This window comes from Zingiber officinale, chromosome 11A (genome assembly GCF_018446385.1).
Source record: "Zingiber officinale cultivar Zhangliang chromosome 11A, Zo_v1.1, whole genome shotgun sequence".
Classification (NCBI taxonomy): domain Eukaryota; kingdom Viridiplantae; phylum Streptophyta; class Magnoliopsida; order Zingiberales; family Zingiberaceae; genus Zingiber; species Zingiber officinale.
In genome coordinates this window covers 82,170,046-82,197,505 of record NC_056006.1, presented here as the reverse complement: position 1 = coordinate 82,197,505, position 27,460 = coordinate 82,170,046, and the positions used below count along the sequence as shown (strand labels likewise).

At 35.4% G+C, this 27,460-nt stretch overlaps 1 protein-coding gene across 1 annotated transcript; it reads left to right on the top strand.

Annotated features, from left to right (window-relative positions):
- Positions 1-709: 709 nt before the first annotated feature.
- On the top strand, positions 710-24,225 carry LOC122032057. Its single transcript, XM_042591308.1, has 11 exons — positions 710-1,086; positions 1,163-1,369; positions 1,456-2,971; positions 4,784-6,220; positions 6,402-6,751; positions 16,717-18,473; positions 18,660-19,083; positions 22,805-22,967; positions 23,360-23,463; positions 23,606-23,697; positions 23,781-24,225. Exons 2-11 carry the CDS (start codon positions 1,179-1,181, stop codon positions 23,855-23,857), a joined length of 6,111 nt encoding a protein of 2,036 aa, XP_042447242.1. The 5' UTR covers positions 710-1,086; positions 1,163-1,178; the 3' UTR covers positions 23,858-24,225.
- The last annotated feature ends 3,235 nt before the right edge of the window (positions 24,226-27,460 follow it).

Here is a 27,460-nt window from a genome sequence, read left to right as displayed (position 1 = left end):
GTTATTAAAGAATCTAAGCTTATCATATTTACTCACCAACACAACTAAATGATTCCTAACATTCTCTTAGTTCCAATCATATTAATATTTTAAAATTCTGAATACGGTAAGACCAAAACTTATAGATAGTTTTAGGAATCTCAAAATCACTTCAAAAGATGATCATTGTTCTTTTATAAGCCTCCTTAATATATTATGTCCTCAAATATAAATTTTACATCCTAGAATGAGAAATATGCTAATTTACCCCAGGTGATCAATGTATAAAAAAATTTTCATGGGATCGAATTAGGATTAGTTACATCGTAAACATCAAATATCTAAATTACCTAAAAAAAGGTATAACTATGTCATCAGATATGAATTCCATAGTTCAAATAGAAAATTATGAGTTTTTAACATTGACATAGTTTTAAAATATTTTATGATGAGCCCATTAGACTATAGCACAACAAATTTGACAGTTGCAAATAAGTATCATAGTTTGGGTATTTAGAAAAGTTCAATAGATTATTATTATTATTATTATTATTTATTTATTTTGTTAAGGGCAATTATCCTATTTTAGTCTGGAGAAATTTCATTGCAGTTTTTAAAATTTCCCATTTAGCACTGAATATTTTAAAAATTATTTGTATCAGGAATAAATCTTATAATCGAAACGTCGCCCGCCCTAAACAGTGCATCATCCTAACCGTTCAAATCGATATCCTTAGGTGAGGAGGAGGGATAGGAGAGACGAAAGCAGGGAGAGGAGACCGCTCGCTGCTCGCTCACACGCCGTCGTAGCCGCTCATTAGGACGCCGTCGCCCCAAGTCCTCGTCGCCGCTAGCCGCCTCTTCGGGCCTCCATCGTCCCAACGTAGTGCCAGCGACGCGTCCGGCTATCCACCCGCTACTGCGACCGTGTCCGCAGTTGCCACCGCGGCCACGACTGCAAGGAGCGCCATCGATCACGACAATCTACTTCGTCTGTGCCTTTTACTTTGCTGGCCGCTCAGAACATTCGCCAGCCGCTTCGGAACACTCGCCGGTAGCTCCCTCCTGCGACCTGTCCGCTTGTGGGCCAATATCGAATAATTCCAGGTTCCTCGCAACAATAAGAGTTCGTCGGAATCGGAGCTCTTCCTTCCTTCCTTGCTGATTTCCCCTTCGTAAACAGGACTTAAAGCTCTGCCATGACAAACACTGCCTCAGTACCTCCAGAAAACCCCGCGGTTGGCCACCGGAAACGGTATTTAGCATCCGAAGCAGAAGAGGTAGAAAAGAGCATCGAGCACACAAAGAAGAGAAGAACCATTCCACATGGAGCGTGGGCGAATCTTGATCTCATCCTCTCTCTCCAGAGCAAAGATGCTTCCTTCGGAAGGTCGTATTTTCTACCTAAAACTTGTTTTTTTAGCTTCCAAATTTATCTATTGGGTTGCTTGAATCCACTTTAGGATTATGATGCAGCAAGATCGAGCTTGCTTTTAACTACCTGACAACTATTAATGATGGCAATGATCGAAGACCTGATGTTGTTCGACTTCCCAGATTGTTTTCTATTCTCATTGACTGGATTCAGCCTCATTTAATCTCTTCAGAGAGTGCTACAAGAAACTCAGAGATTTGTGATCCTAGTTTGGACTATAGATGCTGGGCCATTCTCAAAGTTAGCTTGCAAAAATCATCTTCTGGTGTTTCACCAAATCTTCTTCGAGCCATTACCCATGTATTGCAGCATGCGTTGCTCATTGCGGGTGATTGTTCATTGTACGTGGGAGACTGCCCTATGTTATTTAAACAGTTGTTTGAGTGCCTCTCTTTTCTTCATTTATCCAATTCAAGGACTTTCTACAATGCTGGTGTTGAACTCTGGGTTTCATGTGCCAAGGAGGTTGTTAATCTTGTTCTCAAGGTATTGACAAATGATGATCTCAAGTCGACCGATGCAGAAATTTTTCTTAGCCTTGCGATTCTTCTCCTAGAGAACTTTTCTGGCTTCCTCAGATTTCACACAAACCCTAGAAATGTCTTTCGACCCTTTATGGATAGGTTGCTCGAGCCATTGCTTGAACTTTTTGTTCTATTGAAGTTACGAGTGAATGAAGGGAAACATAAAAGAGTGGGTAGCCTGTTGGACATGGTCAAAGAAGTATTGTCAAATGGGTTGTTTCATCCAGCACATATTGGTGGGTTTTTAAGCTTCAGGAATTCAACTGTTGAGCAGGAGGGAAGATGCCTGAAAGGCATTAATGAGAGTTATCATAGACACTTCTTTCAAAGATTAGATATGATGATTGCAGAGAAGAAGGCAGTGCCACTTGGTGGCTTTGGATACCTGCTTTGTTTGTTTATCAACAAAGCTAAAAATCAAAATGTTGGTACTTTAGCATCCAAAGTTGATGTTGCTTCAGGGAAGCATCCTGAAGAAGGTGAAGGGACTAGCAAACCACTCTTTGCAGTATTTACACAGTTTTTAAAACCTCTGGTGTTTGAGTGCAGAAGGTGTCTGGAGTTTGACTTCTCATGGAATGAAGATCTCCTAGAACTCAAGTTGGTAGAAGGGCACTGCATGCTGAAGTCTGTAAATGAAATCTTTGCCAATTTTATTGATGAGAAAATATATGCACCTACAGAGGATACTTCTGAAGAGTCTCATTTCAAATTTTTGAAAGAGATCTGTGACATAATCATTTCTATTTCTAGGAACTTTTATTCTTTTTGGTTGTCAATTTTACACTTGGGCAATGTAAGAATTAAGAAAGTTTTGCCTTTGATAGCAAAGGAGATATTTATTGCAGTTGGATCTTTTTTGGAAATTGAGTATAAGGCTGTTGGGGATGAGCTTGTAGAACTATGGTTAATGATGTTATCATACTTGGCTGTTCAAATGCCTTTATCTGATATAAAGCCTTGTGCTTTGTTGGTTTCTGAGATTTTGAAACTCGCTTGCCAGCTAATTAACATATACAGCGAGCTTCGCCAGGTTAGTGAGATCTTGTGGACCATCATTCACCATTATGAGTTTTGAAACCACTGCAGAAAAAAAAATTGTGCCATACAGCAACAAAATTTTTTATAATTACGAATAATTCTGTCATCATTCTTTCAGTGTGTCAGTTTTGCCTACCTATTATATGCAAATTGTTAATGTAGACTTATTTTTGACTAGTGGGAATCTAGACAAATATCATTGTGACGATTAACTAACCCTAAATTAATTTATGAGGTCAGTTTCCCTTGAGTATAAAAGTAACATTGTTTCAGTAGTTTTTTTATTTTTTTATTTTTTTATTTTTTTATATTATGCCCTGACTGATAAGTTTTGAAAATGGTTTAGAGTAGCTGGCTTGTTTCCCCACAGTGACCTAAGATTTGTTTAACATAGTTACCTTCCCTGTACATGATGCCTTATTATCTCTGATTTGAGTGGTTGAATGTTATAATCCAAAAACATTTACAGCTTTGCTAGTGGATCCTAGATGCTAGAGTTGGCTGCTGGTCAAGGCTATAAGCAGTCCTTTTTCGGAATATAAATGTTACACTGACTTATATCGACTCCCATTCTACAAAATAATATGGTCACTTGGTTTCTTTGATGTAGAGTAGATTCCTTTTTAGTTATGGATGAGAGTGATAGTCCTACTCTTGAATCTTGATACCTCTATTCTCCCTTTTTTCCTTTCTCTCTGCAGATTCTTTTGTCACCTTCCAGGATACTTGACACTCCTGATTATGTTTGAAATATTAGACTCAGATTTGTCAAAATTTTCATGCCTCCATCTTTCTGTTTTGCTTTTTTTTTTTCTTCTTTTATTGTTCAATTTGGTTTTGGTAATGTTCCCTAGTAACACTAAGTTACTGAAGTTCTGAGTACTCCAACCTATTTTGCCCCTTCGCACACTTCAAAAAAGGGGTACTTTACATGATATACCATGCAATTTGGAGGCATTAGTTAATCAATTGTTTCTTGGTTGTCCTACTAAATAATGGTTATTTCGTTTCAAAATATGATAAGATGGAACATTATGGATTTATATTATATGTGAGTAATCATGCAGGGTGGTTTCACGGGCATACGTGGATTTAGTATGCCCAAAATATTATGTTTCATGCAAAATGGTGGCCTATCCCATGAATATGTAGATTGGTCAAGTACAATTAGTCATATCCTTTGCATTGTAATTAAATATTTCAGGAACCTAGTACCAGATTTTTTTTTGTTTCTTCTAGATAATTTTGTAGTTTCTTAATAGCTTCCTTGATCTTTGTTACATGAAATACTAGCATTTTTCAAATATTTTAGATAATTTGTCTTGATAAATTTCCAATGTTTTGTTAAATCCATCTTTTCTTTATAAACATTTTTTGTTGATAAGTTTTATTCTTTTAAGATAATGGAGCTCAATGACATAAAAGGATTCATATAGCCGGCCCCATCTAGTAGGATAAGACTTGGTTGTTGTTGTTGTTTTAAGATAATGGAGTGGAGGGTTTTCCAGCTAACAAGAATTTGCAATAGCCTTTAACTTTTAATTGCCCTATCTATCAACTTATCAGTAATAGTCCTTTGATAATTTTGAGACATTGATAACCATAATGTTTATTAGTATGTATGCATACTATTTTTTTTATCTATAAGGTGATTATTGAAATTGAGTATTTAAATAAAGGTTGAAGGAGTTATTTTTGTCTTGCCCATTCATTACACAACTTCTTCTCTTCTTTTTCTTTCAGAAAATGTGCCTCCTAGTTTTCGTGCCACAGGACTTGATAGTGATTTTTTATCTTTCTGTAGGTTAATGGTCCCATTTTTGCACTGTGTAAAGCTGTGAGACTATTCCCAGTAGGCAATAGTGCTGTTTCAACCAGAAATTCTGTATTTGTTGCCTCATCATCTCTGCACTCTGGAATGTGTTTAAAATCAATTTCAACCTTGTTAAGTTCAGAAACCTTTCAACTTGCTATGTCTAATTCTATCAAGTCAATACCAGAAAGGCAAGCAAATGGATGCATACAGGAGCTAAATATTGATATCACTGACTCACTAGAATGGATAAAAAATGGTCAACATGACAATACTTATGTGGGAGAAACAACTACCTCAAATAGCAAAATATTGGAATCAGAACTTAAGGTAGAAATCTTAGGGAGAATTCTGTCAGAAATATACATAATTATACTGGATTCATTAACAGTTACTGTAACAAATAGTCTCATTGTAGGAAATTCTGTTGAGAGTCTGTTGAAAGGGATAAGGCCTAGCTTCAGTTATTTGGTTCAAAATCCATCAGATGGTGTCAATGAGTTTATCTACTGTATCACAGGCCAGAATTTATTGAATAATGATTTGATTCAATCTCAAAATGGACAACAGATGTTTCCAATTTCCATGTCCTGGTTTTTTGTGTTTATCTTTCGAGTTTATACATCCTGTAGAAGTTTATACCGACAATCAATTAGCTTTATGCCACCTACTTCAGCAAGAAAGGCATCAGATACAATGGGGAACTTATTTTATGTATCTCATGGATTGGAATGGAGAAATAAGTTGAAATTCCTAGATAATGGTTATTTCTCATGGATAGTTAATCCCTCCATTTCCCTTGTGAATTTGATCCGATTTCTTTCTGATCCATTCTTGTCAAGTAGCTCTCCAGCATACACACATCTTTATTGTGCAGTTACTGTCATGGTATTACAGAGGGTTAACGACTTGAATAGAATGCTTAAAGTGTACACGTTTTTGCAAAAAGAAGGCTCACATGGAAGCAAAATTCTGCTTGAAAATTCTGGTATCCATAAATCAAGCAAACGATTGAACAGACTCATTGCTATTTCCAGGAGTGAGGCAACTGAGTTGACTAACTTCTTGACTGGTAATCTACAGTATATGGCTTCACATGGTAAGTGCATATGCAACCAAAGATTCAATTCTTCTGAGACGACAATATCACTTTCAGATGGAAACAATTTGGGCAATGATGCTTGCTCATTCTATGGGAATTTGTTACCTGGTCAACTTTGGTTACTTATGTGTCAGAATATAGATGCTTGGTGCACTCATGCCTCTAACAAGGATCTCAAGGTGTTTTTGTCTCATTTGCTACTATACTCCTTGCCTTGCCGAAGTGTTTTGGAGGAATCGAGCATTGGTGGATCTTTATTCTGGAACGTTAATATGCACAAAGTGGCATTGGAACTAATCAGCGACAGCATTCTCTATGAGCAACCAGTAAGTAATGCTCTATATTACATCCAGTCTAGTTTTTCATGATTCAGCCTTTTCTTTTTCTAAACTTTGTAAATATTAAGTTATCCTTTCTTTCTCCCCTTCTAATAACAATGTCTTTGTCCTGATTAACTGAGTTAATCTTAGATGCTTCTCGAGATCTTACACTTTTCTTATATTCTAGGCTTTATTCAAGTACTTAACTTCAAGGATCTGTCGTGCTCTAAAGCGATCTTTCACAGATTTAGTAAATAATTATAGTGCAAGCTGTAAACATTTGTATTCTTTATCAGAATGGTCAGAGATCCTTAACACATTAGTTCAAGGGGTGGTAGCTGATATTAGCGGTAGTTCTTCCCTGTCAGTACCAAATTGCATTTGTTCTGACATATGTAGGCGAGAATCATGTACTTCATCTCAAATCCAACTCAAAGGTTGTGAAGATTTGCTGCATCTCTTGTGTAAAATGCCTGCAATTCATGTTACGACTACCGCTTTCACTGACTATGCAACATACATACTGAACATTGAAAGGTAGGAAAACTCTGAAATTTGTTTTCTCCTTATATGCTATACTCTCTTATTCCATTAATGCATAGTATTTCATACTAGTGTTTTTTTTTAAATATTATTGTTTATAGAGATTTTGAAAGTCCATTGAAGTTGCTTCCTATATGATTGTGCAACATACATACCGAACATTGAAAGGAAGGAAAATTCTGAAATTTGTTTTCTCCTTTTATGCTATACTCTCTTATTCCATTAATGCATAGTATTTCATACTAGTGTTTTTTGTAACTATTATTGTTCATAGAGATTTTGAAAGTACATTGAAGTTGCTTCCTATATGATTGTCAATCTTTTTGTGCCTTGTGGTGGAGCGCTATCTATAGTTAGTTGATACATCTACTAAGAACTAGCCATTAGGTAACACAATGCTAGAACCCGAAACACCTCATTATATAAACAGTGTTGTAAATGACAGTAGACGGCGGCGGGGCAGTCAATGACTAGAGATGTCAAATGGGCTCATAGCGGGGCAGGTTGGCCCATGGCGGGCTGACTATTTGGCGGGGCGGGCTGACCCGTCATCTGGGTAGGTTGGGAAATTCCCAACCCAACCCAACTTAAGGCGAGTTGCCGGCGTGGCGGGCCAATCCAAGAGCCCACCAAAAAATAAAAAATATATAAAAAAGATTAAAATTTTTAATTTTGGGTTACAGAATAAGCAAGTCAAATCCACGAGTCCATTGATTTTCTATTTTAGTTTTAAGTTTGGGAGAAAAATTTATTTTTTCTCAACCCGCGGGCCAACCCAAGCCCGCCGCAGGCCAACCTGTGTGGATCGCGAGCCTAGGCGGATTGGCTTGCCTCGACCTGTCTTTTAATAGGTTGATAAAATTTTAATCCAACCTGCTTAAATTGTTTGGCGGGGCAGGCCAACCCAATGGGCCCAATTCAAATTGACGTCCCTATCTGTGTTTGCCTACCACCTTGGCTGCCTAGACGGTGCCTAAGCAGTTGAATTTTTTTATTATTTTTTATACATAATATTGTAAATAATCATTATTCTATATAATATTTACTTTTAATAAAATATATTAATTAAAAATTAAAAATTTAATCTATATATATATAATTAATTAAATAATTTTATTAGGTTTTAGTTAAATTTATTGAAATCATAACATAAAGTTATTTCAAGGTTCTAAAATTCGCTAGGCGCTAGTCGGGCGGCAGACCAGTGCCTAGCGCCTAGGCGGGGACTAGGCGCCGCTAGGCGGATTCCTCGGTATCCCTTGTTTCATGTGGATTGTGGACAATGTCATATGCAAATCTAAATGTTGTCTTAAACAATTTCATAGCAATGAAGATCTAACTATGTATGCTGAAATAAATACATACTTTCCAATACCAAAAAATGAAAAACTATAAAAGAAAACTAATAGTTTTGTGCAAAGGAAATATACTAGGCTCAGTAAATATGAGTAAAAGAAATAGTTAAACAATAGAACATGCAGTAAGTTATCATAATCATATAGTAAACAATAGAACATTGGAAAATAGTAGTAATAGTTCATTCAAGATTGCAATGCATTGTGAACTAGTAACCACTAAGCAAAATATAATTGTTAAATAACATAAATCATGTCTTAACAAAATGAGTTCAAAATTACACAACTAATAATATCTCAGACTCATATTTATTCTGCTTCTTCTTCTCCATAATTTTCAATAACTTGTTCTTCATCGGACACAAACTCAATATCATTATTGTGATCCTCGTCTTCTTCTTCGGATTCAAAATCATCTTCATGGAGTTCTCTCACTCTGGAGCTTCTTCGGGGTTGTAGATTTTCATCTGCTCCACTTGCTTCATCAACCATTTGCCAAGTGAGCCCGGAACCTAGTTCAACTTCATCATCTTCCCCACCATCCACAATCCAACCTTGTGCATTTGAAGCATCTTTTGCAAGGACATCAACATTTCTTTCTTTTTCTCTTTTTTGTTTGTTCAACAATCTAGCATTAAATTGGACAAATACTAGATTGTTCAACCTGTTGGCATCAAACCTATTTCTTTTCTTTGTGTGAATCTAAAAAAACAGAGAAAGTAAATACTATAGTTAGTACCTGAATATAGAGTATAGACGTTAAAAATTATAACTAATTTAATTAAAGAGTAGACTGAAAGTTTAAAACTTACTCCTTCAAATGTACTCCAATTTCTTTCACACCCAGATGAACTTGTAGTTAATGAAAGTATCCTCAATGCCACCCTTAGCAAGTTAGGTGTGTGAGCACCATATGTATTCCACCATGCACATGGATCAAATGTATCATCATTTTTTTCACATGCTTTTGCTGCCAATGTTTTTCCAAATAACCCAGTCTTATTTCTATATTTTGGAAATTCCTTGTTAATAATTGTATCTTGTAAATCTAACTCATTGGTATGCAAAGTTTCCATGCATTAAAAAATCCCCATCGCGACCTCCTCATAAAGAGCAATCGAACTATCTTTGTAGTAAAAATAATGATTCAACAAAAATGCAGTGGTATGCAATGATGTATCAAGTCTATCCTTCATTTTTGACTCAATAATGACTATGATAGGCTGATAATTTAATTCCACGTTATTCAGAGCCACTTTGATATCTTCTTTAGCTTGAAGAAGCTCCCCATATAGAAACCCCATCGATGACTTTCTATCTCCATCTACCAATCGAAGAACTCTTACCAAAAGAGCAAATATTTTCAAACAAAGTGTTACACCATTCCAAAAACTCATGCTCATCACTGTAGAGTAAGCCAATTTTCCTTTGTTTGTTTTTGACCATTTACATTTCTCCCACATATCACTTGTAAACATGACCCTTAAACTAGCTTTTTTTTCAATCAAACTTTGCAATGTGAGGAAATTTGATGCAAACCTGGTAACTCCTGGTCGGACTATGTCTCTCTTCTTCGTGAAACTTCTCATCAATGATAAAGTCTTATGGTGAGCATAGATGAAAATGGTAAAAGCCTTGGACTGCTCAATCACCTTTTTATATCGTGGAAGTTTGCCAATACTTTCAAGCATGAGATTAATAGTGTGAGTTGCACATGAACTCCAAAAGATCCCGGGTCGTTTTTCTCTTATCAATTTAGCTGCAGCCATATTGTTGGTGGCATTGTCTGTAACAATCTGAACAATATTCTGAGCTCCTACTTGTTCAACACACTTGTCAACATACTCAAAAATAAGTTCAGCTGTATGTGCCTCCTCTGAAGACTCCTTAGACTCTAAAAATGTAGTACCCTCCTTGCAATTAACACACAAATTTAAGATGCTTCTTCTTTTTCTATCACTCCATGCATCTGTCATGATCGAGCATCCATTCTTTGCCCATTCTTCTTCTTGTTTCTTCAGCAATTGTTTTGTTCTTTCAACTTCGGCTTTCAATAGTGGCTCTCTAAGTTGATATTGAGTTGGAGGCTTGAATCCTGGTCCAAATTGACCCACTGCCTTCATTAGTTGCTTGAAGCTATCATTATCAATAGCATTGAATGAGATTCCATTTTCATAAACCCATCTCCCAACATATTGTTGAACTTGTTGAGTTCTCTCTTTGAAAAGAGCCTCATTTATATTTTTTTGCCGAAGTACTTTACTTCCACTGGAGCCTGCATTTTCTGGAGCAATTGCCGATGCATATCTATCCATGGGGCCAAGTGGAAGAGGTTTTTTAACTCCATTCATCCCTTCAATTTCAAGACCTTCTTCTTTATCTACAGAAATAGCCACCTCTGTTCTACAATTTTGTTCTCCCATTATTTTGTTCTTCTTTCTGTTCCTCCCTTCTAAAATAGCCTGTTTGCACTTATTTTTATCTTCTTGAGATGCTTTTCGACAACCAGATACATTTCCAGGTATATTTCCAATGTGCTCCTTTATCCAATACACTCCTCCTGACATTGCTTTTCCACATAACTTACATTTAATTTTGTTGAGGTTCTTAGGATCAATCAATATCCCAAACTCCCATCCGATGTCATTTGACTTTCTTCTAAGAATCCCGGATTCGGGTTGAGTGACAGATGCTGTCGAAGATGGATTGCTTGCCATTGATAACAGTCTAACAGATAATCTGAAAAAATTATATATAACAAGACATAATCACATAACATATTAACATGATAATAAAATTTAATTATACCATACAGACATACAATACAAAATATTTCAATAACATTAAGTCATTAACAAGTCTGAGAATATTTTTTTATATATCTTAATCTAATTAATAAAATTTATTCTATATTTGTTTAAATAAATTAAATTTTAAATATATTTTTTATATTTTTAAATCTGTTTTATACTTTTATAAATTAATAATATTTATTGGAATCTTTTAAATTTTAATTTATTTTTCATATTTTTAAAACTGATATAAATTAATAATATTTATTAGAATTTTTAAAATTTTAATTTATTTTTCATATTTTTAAAACTGATTTATATAAATTAATAATATTTATTAGAATTTTTATAATTTTAATATTTATAAATCCGATTAATATAAATTAATAATATATAAAATTTATAAATATGATTTATATAAAATATAAATTAATAATATGTATTATATTTTTTAAATTTAAAATATTTTTTATTTTTTAAATCTGATAAATAATAATATTTATTATAATTTTTAAATCTGTTAATATATAAATTAATATTTAATATTATTTATTTAAAAAAATTAAGTATATTATTTATATATTTAAATCTGATTATATAAGTTATAAAATTAATAATGGAATCTTAATTTTATATATAATTTTATATATTCAAAATTCTTTTATAAATATTAATACAATTTATTATAAAAAAAATAAATTTAAAATATATTTAATTGGGATGATAATTTTATTAGGTTTTACGAACCAACATATTATTGAATTTGAAATTATCCCCGTTAGGAATTGTTTTAATTTAATAAATCTAAAAAAAAGAAAAAAGAAAAACAAAAAACGCCGTCCCCGTCTCGCGACTCGCACGATGGCGCGGACGCCATCGGCGCCTCGCGGGAGACCTCCGACGCCGCCGGAAGCTTCGCTGGACGCGTCCGGCGAAGTCCGACGTTGCTTCCAGCGGCGCCGGAAGCGTCGCGGAAAGCTTCCAGTGCCGCTGGAAGCTTCACGAGATGCTGCCGGACACGTCCTACGACGCTTCCGGCGGCTGCGGACGCGTCCGGCGTCGCCGGAGACTGCGCGATGATGACTCAACAGTTAACAACTTAACGAAACAAGACGTAAAAACTTACCGGAGCCCGGAGCGACGAAGCCTTCGAAGCGGCGCACGGCGAAACAGTGACGATGACGATGCAACGACGATGAGGACGAAATAGCAAATTTGGAAGACGAAGCAGTGCACGGCGAAGACGTAAACAACAAATTTGGAACAAAATATTAAAAGTTTAAAACCTAAATAACTCGGTCGAGGCCCCCCGAGGCCCGCTGAGTTCCGCCGAGGGCTGCCTAGGGCCGCTGAGAGCCGCCTAGGCGGCCCAGCCGCCTAGGGCACCCGCCTGGGAGGTTTCCGGCGCGGCTTGCTGCTGCGCAGCGCCTAGGTGGCGCCTAGGCGGCCGCCTAGCCCGAGTTTTCGAACACTGAGTTATTTAATTAAATCCTATCTTAAACAAAACTCGTATTTGGACGCATCTGACGATGCGTCCGGGCCCGTCGCCAAGCTCGGGCGATGCTTCTGGGTTTGCACGACGTCTCCAAACTCGTCGCCGAGCCAAGGTGATGCCTCCGGACGCGTCGCGGTGGCGAAACGACGACAGCGGCGGTGACAGTTACAGTTGCAGTGGGGGAGTGAGGTGAGTTACTGCCTAAAGCACAGCCTTAGGCAAAAGCGGTTGATGCCCACCTCCCGCCTAGGTGGCTGCCTCGGTTGCCATTTAGAACATTGCATATAAGGGATAGATTCCTTACAATCTCCTATACTATCACTGCATCATAACTGTAATCATAGAATAACAACGCCAAACATATACTCAAACTATAATAATATTAAATGTCAGAATTTAATTAAATTGAAATGTGCTGCACAAATAGCTGATTCACGCTGACAAACAAAACTAGACACATGCCTACAAAAGGAAAATACACTAAAAGGAAAATGCATAAAGAAAATAATTTATGCAACAAAAGAAAATAAAAGGGCACTAAAATACATCTCCAACATAGACATAGGTGTCTCTAAACATGAGCTAGTAAAAAAATCTAACCTTGAAAGATTGCCTCAACTCTGTGACCTTAGAGGTCAAAAGTAGTGTGCGTGAGCACACAAATAATAAGTGAGATAAAAAAGATGTGCATGATACACTATCTCATTAAGGAAACATAAAATATTTACCATGTTAAATACAATTTTTCATAACTTTTTGACACCAACTAATCATCAGTCATAGCCGTCTCTCTTCTCTTATGCAGGTTCACCCTTTTCTCATGTTTTTTCATTTAAGTTTTTCTTTCTATTTCATCAATATATATCATATAGAGGACGGACAATCTACAATTCATGTAGTAAAAAATGCATGTTAACATCTCATAATCCACAGTGTGAAATATGTTATATATATATAAGGATGAATGACCCACAATTCACATGGTAGAAAAAATGCATTTCTAATAGAAAAATCTCAAATAGAAAATCTGAATGATTTGCAATCCACTTAATAAGTCATTCATCCATTGCTCTATTAGTTTTGTGCAAATAGTTACATATTATAATTCTTTATAGTTCTCAAGATAGTTCAATTTTTTTTTAAAAAAGACTAGGTTGTCATTACTTATCAAGATTTGAATTATCACTAATATCAAAGGTAAACAAGCATGAAAGAATAAACAATTAGAATAATTATTAAAGAACTAGCAAAGTAAAAAAAAAAGTACTAAAGTCAAGAGGTTAGAATGTTTTTCAAAACAAAATCCTCCCTTGTGCATCACTTGTATATATCGATACAAAGTGTATTGCATAAACAAGTTTAAGGAAATAATAAATTCACTTTTTTTGATAAATATGATAGATTTATCTTTAGCCATTGTTTCAATGAAAGATGTTTTAATTTTGTCCTCTTTTGAAAATAGCACATTCAAATAATCTTGGAAATTAAGATTTGAATTATCACTAATATCAAAGGTAAACAAGTATGAAAGAATAAACAATTAGGATAATTATTAAAGAACTAGCAAAGTAAAAAAAAAATACTAAAGTCAAGAAGTTAGAATGTTTTTCAAAACAAAATCCTCCCTTGTGCATCGCTTGTATATATCGATACAAAGTGTATAGCATAAACAAGTTTAATGAAATAATAAATTCACTTTTTTTTTTGATAAATACAACAACAACAACCAACTCTTATCCCACTAGGTGGGGTCGGCTATATGGATTCTTTTACGCCATTGACTTTTTTTTTTTGATAAATATGATAGATTTATCTTTAGCCATTGTTTCAATGAAAGATGTTTTAATTTTGTCCTCTTTTGAAAATAGCACATTCAAATAATCTTGGAAATTACATTCCATCACTTATCATGCATAAGAATATTATATGGAAACAAGCAGGAAAGCACTGACCTGAATGAGGGCTCGTATTACCTCAGTTTGCCTAGAAAACTCAAACTCCTACTTGTGGACCTACAAGGATACACCAAAGGAAGACATTATATAGCAAAATTCGCAATCAGAAATTTAGCAAGAGTTTAACTATACATACCAACCCTACCCTCCTACAACATATCCGTAAAGCATGCCACTAGGGTTAAGCCTTCTATACAAGCGATATATCGCCTTTACACTAACAAAGCCTAAAACTTAATTTCAATTAACCCAAATGCCAAACTAATAGACTTGCATCAAATCAACAAAAAACAAGCATCCATTCGTTCATAGGGGTTCTAATCCATTGGCACATACAAGAAGATAAATGAGAAATTTGTTAGCTTGTTCCCCCCTAATGAAAGTGGGAATGGGTAGGCTCAGAAGCAAGGTTCTGAATACATTGTAACAACTCAACAATATCCATAACCAAACATAATGGAAACAATGACAAATGGAATAGTTGTACCAAAAGTATAAGGTAGATCATTTTACCTTGAGAGTCCCTCTTATTTAACCAAATGATACTCAATCAGCCCAAACAAGCAATGATATCTCATTAAGGAACTCCAATAACCACAATAGAAGATTAATGAGGAAGATTCACCAGCAGCGAAACAAGAGAGAAAAGCCAACAACGAACCAATTCAGATCTCTCCACTGAGAAAAGGGTGCAGTGAAGGAATATCCTTCTTTGCCAAACTCAACTTAATATCCAAAGTTGCTAATGACTAGCATAATAGATTCTAGCAACAAGTCCTCAAATCGAAGAGAGAAGAAAATGAGAAATAAAGGGTTAGCTACAGGAAAACTCACCAACAGAGGCAACCCAGGGGAAATATAACTAGCAAGGTCTCCTTTGTGAGAACTTCTCGAGCAAGGGCAGCAGCCTAGGCGGCCAATATATGAAAAAGCTATGCCACAACTGGTCCATAATAGCCTCCGGCAATGAAGGTACCTTGAGTGAAGAGGGTGTGGGGCGGACGTGGTCACACTGGTAAAACAAAAGCTTATATATATATATATATATATATATATATATATATATATATATATATATATATACACGGGACATAGTTCATAAAGAATTTTCTTTTGAATTTATTTTTTAAGTCGTAGTGCTTTAGAACACCCGGAATGAAGATTATCTGGTTATTTTGACAGCATGGCCGTGGTAGGAAATGTTTTAGGTTGCCTTGTTCTTCCAGTCATTTAACATCAAAAGTGGTCATGCATTTATCTAAGGAAGCACACTACACTTTAGGGCACTGCTTGTGCTGTCATAAATCTTCTATACATTGGAAAGTGTCTACATTGTTAGGTGCAAGTAGAACTTCTTATCATACTTGTATAAACAATTCTTATTTGGATGCTTTTACATATCATTTTTATTTATCTAGTGTATCTTCTGACTCTAGTTGATTAATCAATTTATGCCAATATATCTGGTAGCTTGCACAAGGATTGTAAAATCATGTACCAGTAACATAGCAATCTTTGTGCAGACTAGTGTATCTTGGTGCTTGAAAGTTGACATGTGGTCACACGGTAATCAAGTTTAACACTACTAAAGATCACAATGAACAGCATGAAAGACAACATGTCTACATATTTAGTTCAGTACTTATTCTTTTAGAGTTAGAAGATAAGAAGAGTAAATATATGTTTACCACACAGTATAGCACATTCAAATTCTATATTCAGGTACACACTTACATGCAATATGGGGACAATCAAGAGAAAAAACTAGAAAAAACATCACCTTTGTTAGGTGTGACACCGGTATTTTTCTTATTGCCTATGACCTGTGGCTTTTGATGATCAACAGCTTTATCCAAATGGTTTTGGATTTCAGTGTGGTGTTAATCACTGAATTTCTTATTATAATTTATATCCGTTTAACAATATGCTACATAGGCTAGTGACTTGACATTTTTTTATGCTTCATAACCATGTCCAAATCCTACAAAACACTGTATTGTTGCAGAAATCGTAAGTTTTTATATTTTCTTTACCTATTCTCAAATATGACTTATTAGGTGCGGTGAGAGCTAAAGATGGGGCAGAGTTGCTAGGAGAGGTTTTGGGAACAACAAAAGGATGAAATTATGCCACAGAACTAGTTGTGACTTTTTGGTCACAGAACTAATGGAAGAATGCCCTATTGTTTAGACCTCAACTACTTGTGGATACAGCTTATTCTTCTTTTTAAATCCATTATTTAAAATTTTTTTGTTAGCTTATTCCTTGCTTTTGTAATATGTTCCACATAAATAGTCGGTGTTAAGTTACATGCGACTTTAGAATTTTTAATACTGACTTATCTTTGTATCTATTGGTTCAGGGTATTGATGTCAATCTTAAAGACTTGTCATACTCAATCTTCTGTCAACCATCTTCCTTATCTTTTGAGATTGTTTGTATTATGCCGACGTGCCATAAAACACCTGCTTGTTGCATCTGTTGAAAATGAAGAGACTCTAAAATCCTCATATTTGTTTACTGTATTTAATCATTCAACTATTTTATGGTTTTTGAAATCAGTTGATGAATTAGTTGGACTGCCACATGCATTTTTTGGGGAGATGAATTCTGTTCAGGTAGAAGCTATGTATTTCTCATTGATAGATCACACAGCCTACATTTTTTTGACAGTGAGCAAAAAACTGATGAGTTCTACATTTCAACATAAAGTATACAATGAGATGCTTGACAAACAACTTGCTTCACAAGATGTTACTACAAAAGAAGATATATATAATATATCTGACCAGTACTCTGAAACTTCTGGAAACAGTGAATCCTTTAAAGGTTTGGAAATGTTTGCTGAGATTTTGGCAGATCAGACAAGAGATTTAACTATTACCAAGGATATGATACATGAGAAGGAAACTGATCTTTATATTTTTAACTGGAACAGATTATCATGTCTTATGTCTTGTCTTCAAGGTTTTCTGTGGGGCGTGGCATCTGCTACAAATAGCATGGATGGCGACCTCTTCACTGATAATCAACAGCCAGTGTTGTACACCCATCCCTCTAGACTGGAAAATTATTTTGTTGTATTCGAGAATTTTGTTCACTCCTGCATTAGTATTTTGTTCACTCATACACATGATAAAAGTTCATGCAGAAATATAGTTGCAGAAACTGCTCCTTTTCGTGAAGAGCATTTTTTTGTCAAAAATCATGTCATTTCGCAAAAGCAAGTAGAGAAGACATACAACAAAGACCCTTCATGTGATGAAAATGCTAATCATTTTGCGATTAGGAAGGGAAAAAGCTCACATGCTATCCACAAAAAGAGAGTTATTAATGCTTTCAGAGCGATTTATGATACTAATTTATCTAATCTGGAACATCTGAGAGTTTCTTTTATACAAAGTTTATTAAAAGGTGAAAGATCTTATTTAGCATATGCCGTTAGACAGTTATTTCTTTCTTCTGCAGCAATCCTTAAGCTAAGATGCATGTTTTTGTTTCGCATTGAACTGGAATCTCGAAGTGGTTTTCAGAAATTTCCATCAACTTCCATGGCTGGTCTACTTGAAATTTCTCATGTAATTCTGCAAGAAGTAGCAGAAATGGTTGGCAGGCCCAATCAGTTGAGTTTTGTTTGGTTAGATGGTATATTGAAATATCTTGAAGTTATTGGAGATTACATCAATTTGACTGATCCTCATTTGTCAAAAGATGTATACATACATTTTATAAACGATCATTTGAGAGCTATTGGGAAATGCATTTCTGTGCAAGGAAAGTCAGCTACCCTTTCATCTCATGATACTGGATCAAATACAAAGATGCTCCAGAGAGAACCTCATATTAGTGTTTGTGAAGGCCAGCCTCTTTATGCCAGAGAATGTGAAATCAATAAATTCAAAGGGTTGCTTAGATTGTCATTCAGAAAATTCATTTCAAGGCCAACAAAGTTGCATCTGGAGATGGTTGTGCTTGCAATAGAAAGGGCAATGATTGGAATGCAGCCAGGTTATCATACTGGCTATGAAATAAGAACTGTAAATGTTGATGGTAGCAAGGTATCCCCCATCGTTGCAGGTGGCATAGATGGTTTGGACTTGGTTCTAGAATATGTTTCAGGTACTTGATGATGGTTCTTGTGACGTCTGTTTTTTTTATCAGATAATTACAACGAAATGCAAGTTTTTTTAGTCAATATAAATTGTGGTATTTTAATTATTAAAAATATGTGTTGATTGTCTAATTTGGCACTTGGCAGTGGGAAACTAATCTCTTTTTTCAACTTTTTTTTGATATGTGCTGCAGAACAAAAGCCTGTGATCAAGGAAAGAATCTCAAGTCTAGTTGTATGTTTATTCAATATAATTGTGCACATTCATCATCCAAAAATCTTTTATGGGGAGAAGTTGCTCCTTAATAAAACCGGGGTTAATGCTGACGCTGGTTCAGTTATTCTTATGTGTGTAGAGGTTCTTATAACAATTGCTGGGAAGCAGTCTCTCCATATGAATAAATGCCATGCTGGCCAATGTTTGCATGTACCAATGGTACTTTTCAAGAACTTCTGTGAACTCAGAGATTCTCTTGACTGCAACTTTTCTACTGATTCTCCAGATGTATCGGGATCTTGTAATGATGCCCATGATTATATGGTTGACCGTGAATTCTCTGTTGATCTATATACTTCATGCTGCAAGCTTTTATACACCACCCTTAGGCACCGGACATAGTAAGCATTCTATATTCTCTTTTTTAGAACCTTTTAATATTTATTTCTCATGTTGGAGTATGTTATACTCTTTGCTTCTTCTGTTGGTTAGATTTGGATGAGCTTGCATGAAAGTTGATTATTATGTTTGCATATTTTACATATCTTTCTGACAAATAGACAGTCATTCCTCTACTTTCTAATGTATAGATGGCCGGATCAATGAAACTATGAAGTTTGATGGCCCTGGAAAGGGTGGACCTTGACTCAACTACAATGGCATGAATCTTTCAATATGTGGCATTTAGGCATAGATAGGCATGGAAGAACTATTATTATGTGTCACGGTAGTGACCATTTAATTTTCACTAAATGTCTTTTCATTTCATGCCAATGTGTGATGATTTATTTTCCTTCATGGTCTCTAAGTTTCAAACATATACCCAATAATTTTTAGCAGATCAACTAAGGGCGAATTTAGCAAATCATACTCGTTCAATCATATTATGTCTGTCAAAATAATTTTTAATGTTACCTGAACAATTAAGAAATGCATAAGGGTTTATTTTACCATAAGTTATGGACATTTTTTCCAACACAGATAGATGTACAACAATTATTATTTTTTAAAAAATAATTTAATTCTTCTCTAAGCATGAGACAATTTGACTATGTATGATATTGCATGATATTCATGGAATTATAAGTGTAGGAATAATTGTTTGGGTGATAGGTTTTAGTTTTTATGAAGTTAAACTTATCACTTGCATGAATATTATAAGGAAAATTGTATTAATTCAAAAACTTATCTAGTATATGGCATCGGGATCCTGACTCCTTTTTTAGGGCATCCACAATGAGAAATATTTGGAGGAGATATTTCTCCAAATATCCCCTTAAATCAAACACCCCTCATTGTGAGCATAGATGATGGGGATATTGAGAAATCACCGGGCATAATTCTTTGCCTGGTGATTTCTCTCCAGCGTGGATTGTTTATGAAAAAAATAAATAAAGAAGCTATTGCTGCAGCAACAGCTGCAGTAGTTATTGTATTTTTTTAATTAAGTAAATACATGAAGTAAAAAATATTTAGTAAATAAATATTAATTTAAAAAATTTATGAAATTAGTATAACTAATATTATTTAAATATAAAATTAGATGTAAATTAATAAGATAATAGTGGGGCCCATGTGGAATTTGAGATATTTCAGAGAGATATTTAGTAGGTAAGACCCATAAATATTTGGTTGAGGGGATATTTGACTGTAGAATTTGGAATATTTAAGGAGTGAGATATTTAATGGATGATGTGGACGTGGGGACCACAAATATTTGAGAGAAATATTTAGTTCCATTGTGGATGCTCTTCTTGTGGAATTATTAAAAGGCTGTGTACAATGGATTCTTCCCCGGGACCCCGCATGGCGGGAGTTTCGTGCACCAGGCTGCACTTTTTGTGGATGCTCTTATGGATTGATAATAAGACTTATACTTCATGAGTAATGACATAGGTTATCCTAATAAAAATTTTAATTAACTTTTTTAAATACTAAATAACCTTTTAATAATTCTCCCGTTATTTCTAAGAAATATAATAAATTATAAAAAATTGAGGACTTAGACTATTTTAAACCTTTCGACAATATATTAAATAGAAGTTAAAAAATCATGACTATGTTACTTTTAGAGCAAAAGGGTGATATCTCACCCGCAAGCGGTCTAGTATTGTTGGCCTTACAACAAGATACAGATAGATAAATCATAAGGGGCATTTTGCCCAACATAGTGGCCTAGTATCGCCGGCCCCACGATAAGATACAAGTAGGTAAATCACGAGGGGCATTTGTGGCCCTTTGCATGGGGAGGCAGATACCCAATGAGGTATTTTGTACCCACTGGGAATTGATGCCAAGACTTATTGGAGCAAACATTCATGCAAGTACCAATTGCGCCAACCCATGGGGGCTATGACTATGTTACTTTGTTTACATGTTTTAAGACCCAAAAATGGAGCTGTAATATCTGGGTAAAATCAAGCTTACTTAACTTTCAACTAAAGACATTGTATGACATGGTGCATACATACCCAACGTTTTGTGAAGGCAAATTTACGACTTTAAAAACATTGATAATATTCTTGTATTATGATGACAACCATGTTTTAGCACATTAGCTTTAAGATTCATAGAGCTTACATCCTGGCATTATACAAGCCAGTGCATCCTTGGCAAAATATAGTGCATGGATTCAATTCAAGCACATTATATCTTATATATGTAAATTGTAAATGTTATATATTATTTCAATGTTGTTATACCTTGTGTTGATTGATTAATAAATAGGTGCCCCCGGGGCAATGATGCGATGGTTAGGCCTTCCAATGGACAACTAAGGGATTTAAGGTTCGAGTTTTAGTTGCGGCGCACTGCAGAGATTTTTTTCTCCAGAAGCGGACCTAAGAATGTTGGCCATCTGGATGGGTCTCCATGAGCACTTCCCGATTTATCCTAGTGGCCGGTGAAAAACTTCTGTGGGGCTGGGCCGGTCACCTCCAAGATTAGTTGGTTTGAAATCGTTGATTGGTCAAACTGACAAGCAGACAGAAAACATTCAGTCAAAATATTTTCTTGTTAGAAAAATCCTAAAAAAGCTATCTGATTTTTGTTATCAATGATGATCAAACTAATGTTAATAACAAAAAATTGACTTGATGCAGAACAATATGACTCTTGTGGTTGGATAGCAACCATACTGGGTGAAGTATTATAGCATTTTCACCTGTTTTAGTTAATCTAAACTAAGCCCTGTCCTCTAGGCATATGCTGCGGTTAGTTAAGAAGATCTATCGGCATCTTCTAGGTATATCAAGTTTTCCGGTTTGTACAATATGAGCCTTTTAAGCTTTAGCTAGTTTAGGATAATAAACTTTTTCTGAAATCATTAGGACAAAATAAACTACCAAGTAATTGTATTGGCCGAAAGAAAAAGATATTCTTTTCATAGTTGTCATTCTGTGTGGAAATACTTTTATTGATTATCTGAAAGTTAGAATCTGGAAGTGCTAGTTCATGCTGATTTATGGCAATGTTATATAATCATGATTTATTTTGCTCGTCTACTGTGTGTCAAAATAAGGGTAATACGCAAACAACCCCCCCAAAAAAAGACTGAATAACAATATATTATGCCAATGTGCAGACAAATAGGAACTAGCATCGCCCTTGGCTCATGCATTTCCTATGGAAAGCTATTATTTCACCCTTTTTTAAAATCACACTATTATTGGGAAAAGTGAGCTCTGAGGCAGCTATGCATATTGCATTTGTTCATTAGTTACTTTTTCATTGAAGGCCGATTCTGATTATTTGTATTGAACCAGGCTGAGGTAGGATTGCCATATGGGGTGAAGTTGAAGTGTTGACTAGGACAAAACAGTTGAACTATTATTTTTTTCTGATACAACAGAAGTTAGTTGCCATGAATTTTTCTGCAAGAATGTAACTTGGAGTATACCTTTTAACATGTTTGAAGTATCAGATGTTATTTAATGTGCTTCAAGTGCATTATTTGCCTTCACTTTTAATTTATCGACTTCTCTTTCATGTGACCTATATCTGTAGAAGTTAATAAATCTATCATTTTTTTAAATTTATGTTGGACATACTTTTCCTTTTCCAAATGCTGTTGATTGCTATAAGTCTAAGATAATTATTTTCTTTCTCCTTTTTATATTACAGTGAGGTTGAACGGTCGATTGCCCTTCTCCAAGATTCAGTAGTTACTTTGCTTAACTGTCTGGAGATTGTTGATGTAAATTCACAATACAGGAAAGGTTGTTTTACTTGGGACATGGACGAGGCAATCAAATGTGCCAGCTCCCTGAGGAGGATTTACGAAGAGGTTTGGTTATGCACATCATTTTTGTGTTTTCATTTATTTTAGAACTATTTAATTAATATCGTGGATTGCATACTACGACTAAATAATTGTTATTATTTGATCTCAATTATATTATTGTTTCTAAAATCGTATATTTTTTCATCAATTATATGACTTGGAAAATTTTTCACAATAATTATATAGTAATTATATCTTTTTACATTTCCAAATTCAGCCATGAACAATTAGGAAAAGTAATCTCTAGCGTCCAAATTTTAACATTTTCCCTCTCATTGTCCATTGCTGAATTGGGAAAAGTAATCTCTTCCCTTTCTGTCTCCATTTCCATCGCTGCTCGTTTCTGTCAGTTGTTCATGTTACCTACTTTACAATGACCTATATTTATTTTGCAGATAAGACAGCAAAAGAATGTTGTCGGGAAGTCTTCAATTTACTTCCTTTCCAGTTACGTCAATGTATATTGTGGGTTTGGTCCCCTCCAAACAGGCATCAAAAGGTTAATTTAACAAATTTTCAAAGTATACTTTTTTCATAATTGTACTGAAAGAGCTTGTCTTGCAAATATACACTTGATCTGCTAATGCACTGTTAATCTACTTACCGTTTCCAAGGATTAACATGCCATCATCATTCTGCAGGGAGATAGATGAAGCACTGAGACCTGGAATATATTCTCTAATCGATATATGCACATCAGATGATATACAACAACTTCACACTCTACTTAATGGTTAGTAGTTCATACTTGGTAGTATTATCTTCAAGTGAGATTCTTTGACCGGCCACTTAATTATGTTGTTACTCAACCTGCAGAGAGTTCTTGCAGAAGCACTCTCTCAGAACTGGTACGCGACTACCGATTGAATTTTCGATTTGAAGGAAAAGCCTAATCCATAACTAATAGGCCTCGCCGGAGGAATGATTGCCACACCAACATCAACAGAGGGCTCGAAGGTATTACCAAATGGCCGAGCAGCAACCTAATTTTCCAAAAGAATCAGCAACCTTATTTATCTGGCAACACCGAGAGAGAAAAATCTCGAAACAATTGAGGTTTTAACTTTGCATCATGGACTGTGTATCTAACCATTTATCCAGCTGATTTTTATATCTTAGGATTTATAAAATTGCCCTTTTTTGATGCACACGCCTTTTTTTTTTGTTATCTGTATATTTCAGAATTTGCACAATTAAACAGACAAATTTGTACAATTATGATACCATATTGAGAATATATTATTCTTTGTTGTCCTTTGAATAGGTTTTGAACTGGTTAGAAATCTCTTAAAGTTTATCACGTTAATATTCCGTCGAGCACAACACAATTAATAGTCAAGGGATGGATTAAGAATTTTAAGTGTTTGCGTGACTTAAAAATCTGAAAAAAAGAGAGAATAAACACAGATGTTGAAATGCCCCTCGTGTCATTCATTATTTGCATCATCAACTGCGCAGCCATTCTTAGGAAAACGTGCATGTATCTGCATGTGATCTAACAAAGAAGAATCTGCATCTCCAAACTGCCGCCGCCATAAAAAAAAAAAAGAGTAGATGTGATATCTGTCTGAGTACTGTCTCAGCATAATTCCATCGCTATATATACAACACAACTCAGCTTGAAGGGATGGAATAAATTTTACTTCATATCGTAAATACTAATCATGTGATCGAATCTCTTATTTTGGAACTGGTTAGAAATCCCTTAAAGTTGGTCAAGATCAGAATCTCACGTCTCAATTAATTATTTCAGTCACGTGGTACAGTAAACTAATATCATCTGTTGGTGGTGTATCCTGCTAAAAAATGGCTATTTGTGAGAAGTGCAATAGAACTGAATGAACTCTAGCTCTAATTAACTAGAACAAAAATAACCGGAGAGAAAGAGGAAGCAGCTCGGGGACTACATCGACGCTGACTCTAGCTTGTAGCCCACTACTCACGATCAATCCGGGTAGATCACCTGGGCGGGCTCCGCCCTTGCCGAGGAATATTATTTTACTAATTGCACTGGACGTCCTTTAATTTGAGAGCTACATTGCTGCTAACATTCCTATAAATTCTACCGCACTTCCTAATTACTACTTCTCAGGAAAGCCAATCCGCCTTCATATCAATCGTCTTTAGAATTCAACTATAAGAATTATAATCGTCTTAGAAGTTATAATTGTTTCTAGTTTGTCTTTGATCAGATCGTTTCTCTCCTCACTAAACATAAATATCTTTATAATATACTTTTAATTATATTAAATGATGGTGTCTTCAAGTGGTGGAGATGACGTGCTTATTAAGAGGGGGCGTCTAGGTGGCTCGTATATGACTGACACAGATAATGTCCACAGAAATGTTAGAGCCAGAAGTACGGTAGGGGTTCTTGGTATAGACGCTCCGACACTCAAGTTAGAACAATAACCTAACGAAATGAAAAAGACGATGAACAGTAGAACAATAGTATAAAAATACGTGAGTATGCGGATGCGTATACATTCATACATCTACCTAACCAATAGAGAGGATTTTTCCTTTTTATACCGTCTCTGGTGTCAAAGTATGTTGAATGGTGGAGTATGTACGACAACCTTCTTATAGGTCGAAGAAGGCTCCATTGCATGCATATATAAGAATAATGATAAATTTTCTAACAGGCTGTTATGATTCCCTGACAAGACTATCTTCTAGAGAGAGTCCGATCGGCTCTGGACCAACCGCGTGTAGACTGGGAGTCATGTTCATGTGGGGAGCTGGGCTCCGGCTGTCCGATCGACGCTAGGGTCGGGTAGATATAAGCTCAGGGTAATGTCCATGAGTGGAGAGTTGAACCCCCTAAGGTCCGATCAACCTTTGAGTCGACAAGGTTGATGTTGGAGATTCAGCATTCGATCGGATAATATATCCGGTCAGACTTTATGTCTGGGATTCATCTTGTGCTCGACCGCTATACTTAAGTATAAAGTTCGGTCCAGCCAAGCGATGCCCTAGCATGTCCGATCGACTCTTTGGTCGATTAGAGCACTCGACTGTGACACTGAACTTTTTTTTGACATGATATCAATATAATATGAGAATGGACCCTTTTTTAACTTTGACCGTTACATCAATCAATTTTCTTAATATCGAACCCACTTTCAGATTTCATCTTACCCGCCATATCATTAAAGTTTTGATAACTTTTCTTACATTTTTAATATTTTATAATACTGATATAAAATATGAATGTCAACTTCAAATATGCAAGATATAACACAAGTCTGAAATGTCAGCAAAGATTTATGCGTCACGGAGGGTATGCCTTATTATTATAGATAAATTTAAATATCAATAACAATAAAAATCATCACTAATGATAATTTATAAAATCAATTTAAAATGTCCTCTTAATTAATCATTAGTGACACTAATAAATATCTTTTATACTAAGTTATAAAGACATTAAAAAAATTTCACTACTATTTATTTAAAATATATATTCTAAATTTAAAATTTACACATTATATATCACAATTCATCCCTCACCTAAAAAAAAAAAAAATACAAATTGAAATGCTAACTCATTTTGCTATTTCAGATCATCTCTCTTCCTTACCAAAATTGTTTGTCTTACATCCCCTATAAAAATAACCATGTATTAGCCCTAGTTTTAGCAACAGATTATTTTAGTTTACTCCGTTGCTATATTAGCGATGGAGTACTTATTCACCGTCGCTATTAGCGACGGAGTATTTAATCCGTCGCTAATTATACAATAAAATTTAAAAAAGCAGTCGATAATTGGTGACAAAATATTTTATTTTGTCGCTAAAGCGATAGATTAAATATTAGCTGTTGCTAATAGTGACGGAGTAAATCTTCCATCGCTAAAATGGAAAACATATAGGATTTTCGGTCCAATCTTGCATTCACACGATTGATCTCCCCTTTCTCTCACCCTCCGGTGAACTTGATCGATGATCATTCGCGACATCTCCGACGAACTTCCTCTCTCACCCATCTTCTCCGGCGTTCCTTCACGTGTCCTCGACGGCAACATCCAGCGAGCTCAGCCTTGTGTCTAGCAAGCTCAGCCTAGTCTCCAGCCTCCTCAGCATTCTCTTTAGCGTTCCCGAGTCATTCGTGCTCTCTGACATCCGTGAGTCAGTGTGCTCGAGTTCCTTCTCCTCTTCGAAGTCCATCTCCTCTCCAGCGTCACTGTGCTCATGCTCTCCAGCATCCACGATCACTCCTTCGAGCGTCATTTGTCTGCTCCTCTTTGTCGCAAGGTAAGGCTTTGGTGCTCTCAGGTCGTGTATGCTTGTGGGCTGAATCCAGCCTTGCGTTGTTCTCGCGAGGCCGAATTTGCTTCCGAGGCTATTGTGCTTACGAGCCCGGTGTGCTAGTGAGTCTGGTTAGCCTTGCAATATTATTTTGTTGATATTATGTGTATATTCCATGTATGTTTTGATTTTTAGAACCATACTGTTGCGCTAGTATTATATATATATATATATATATATCATATT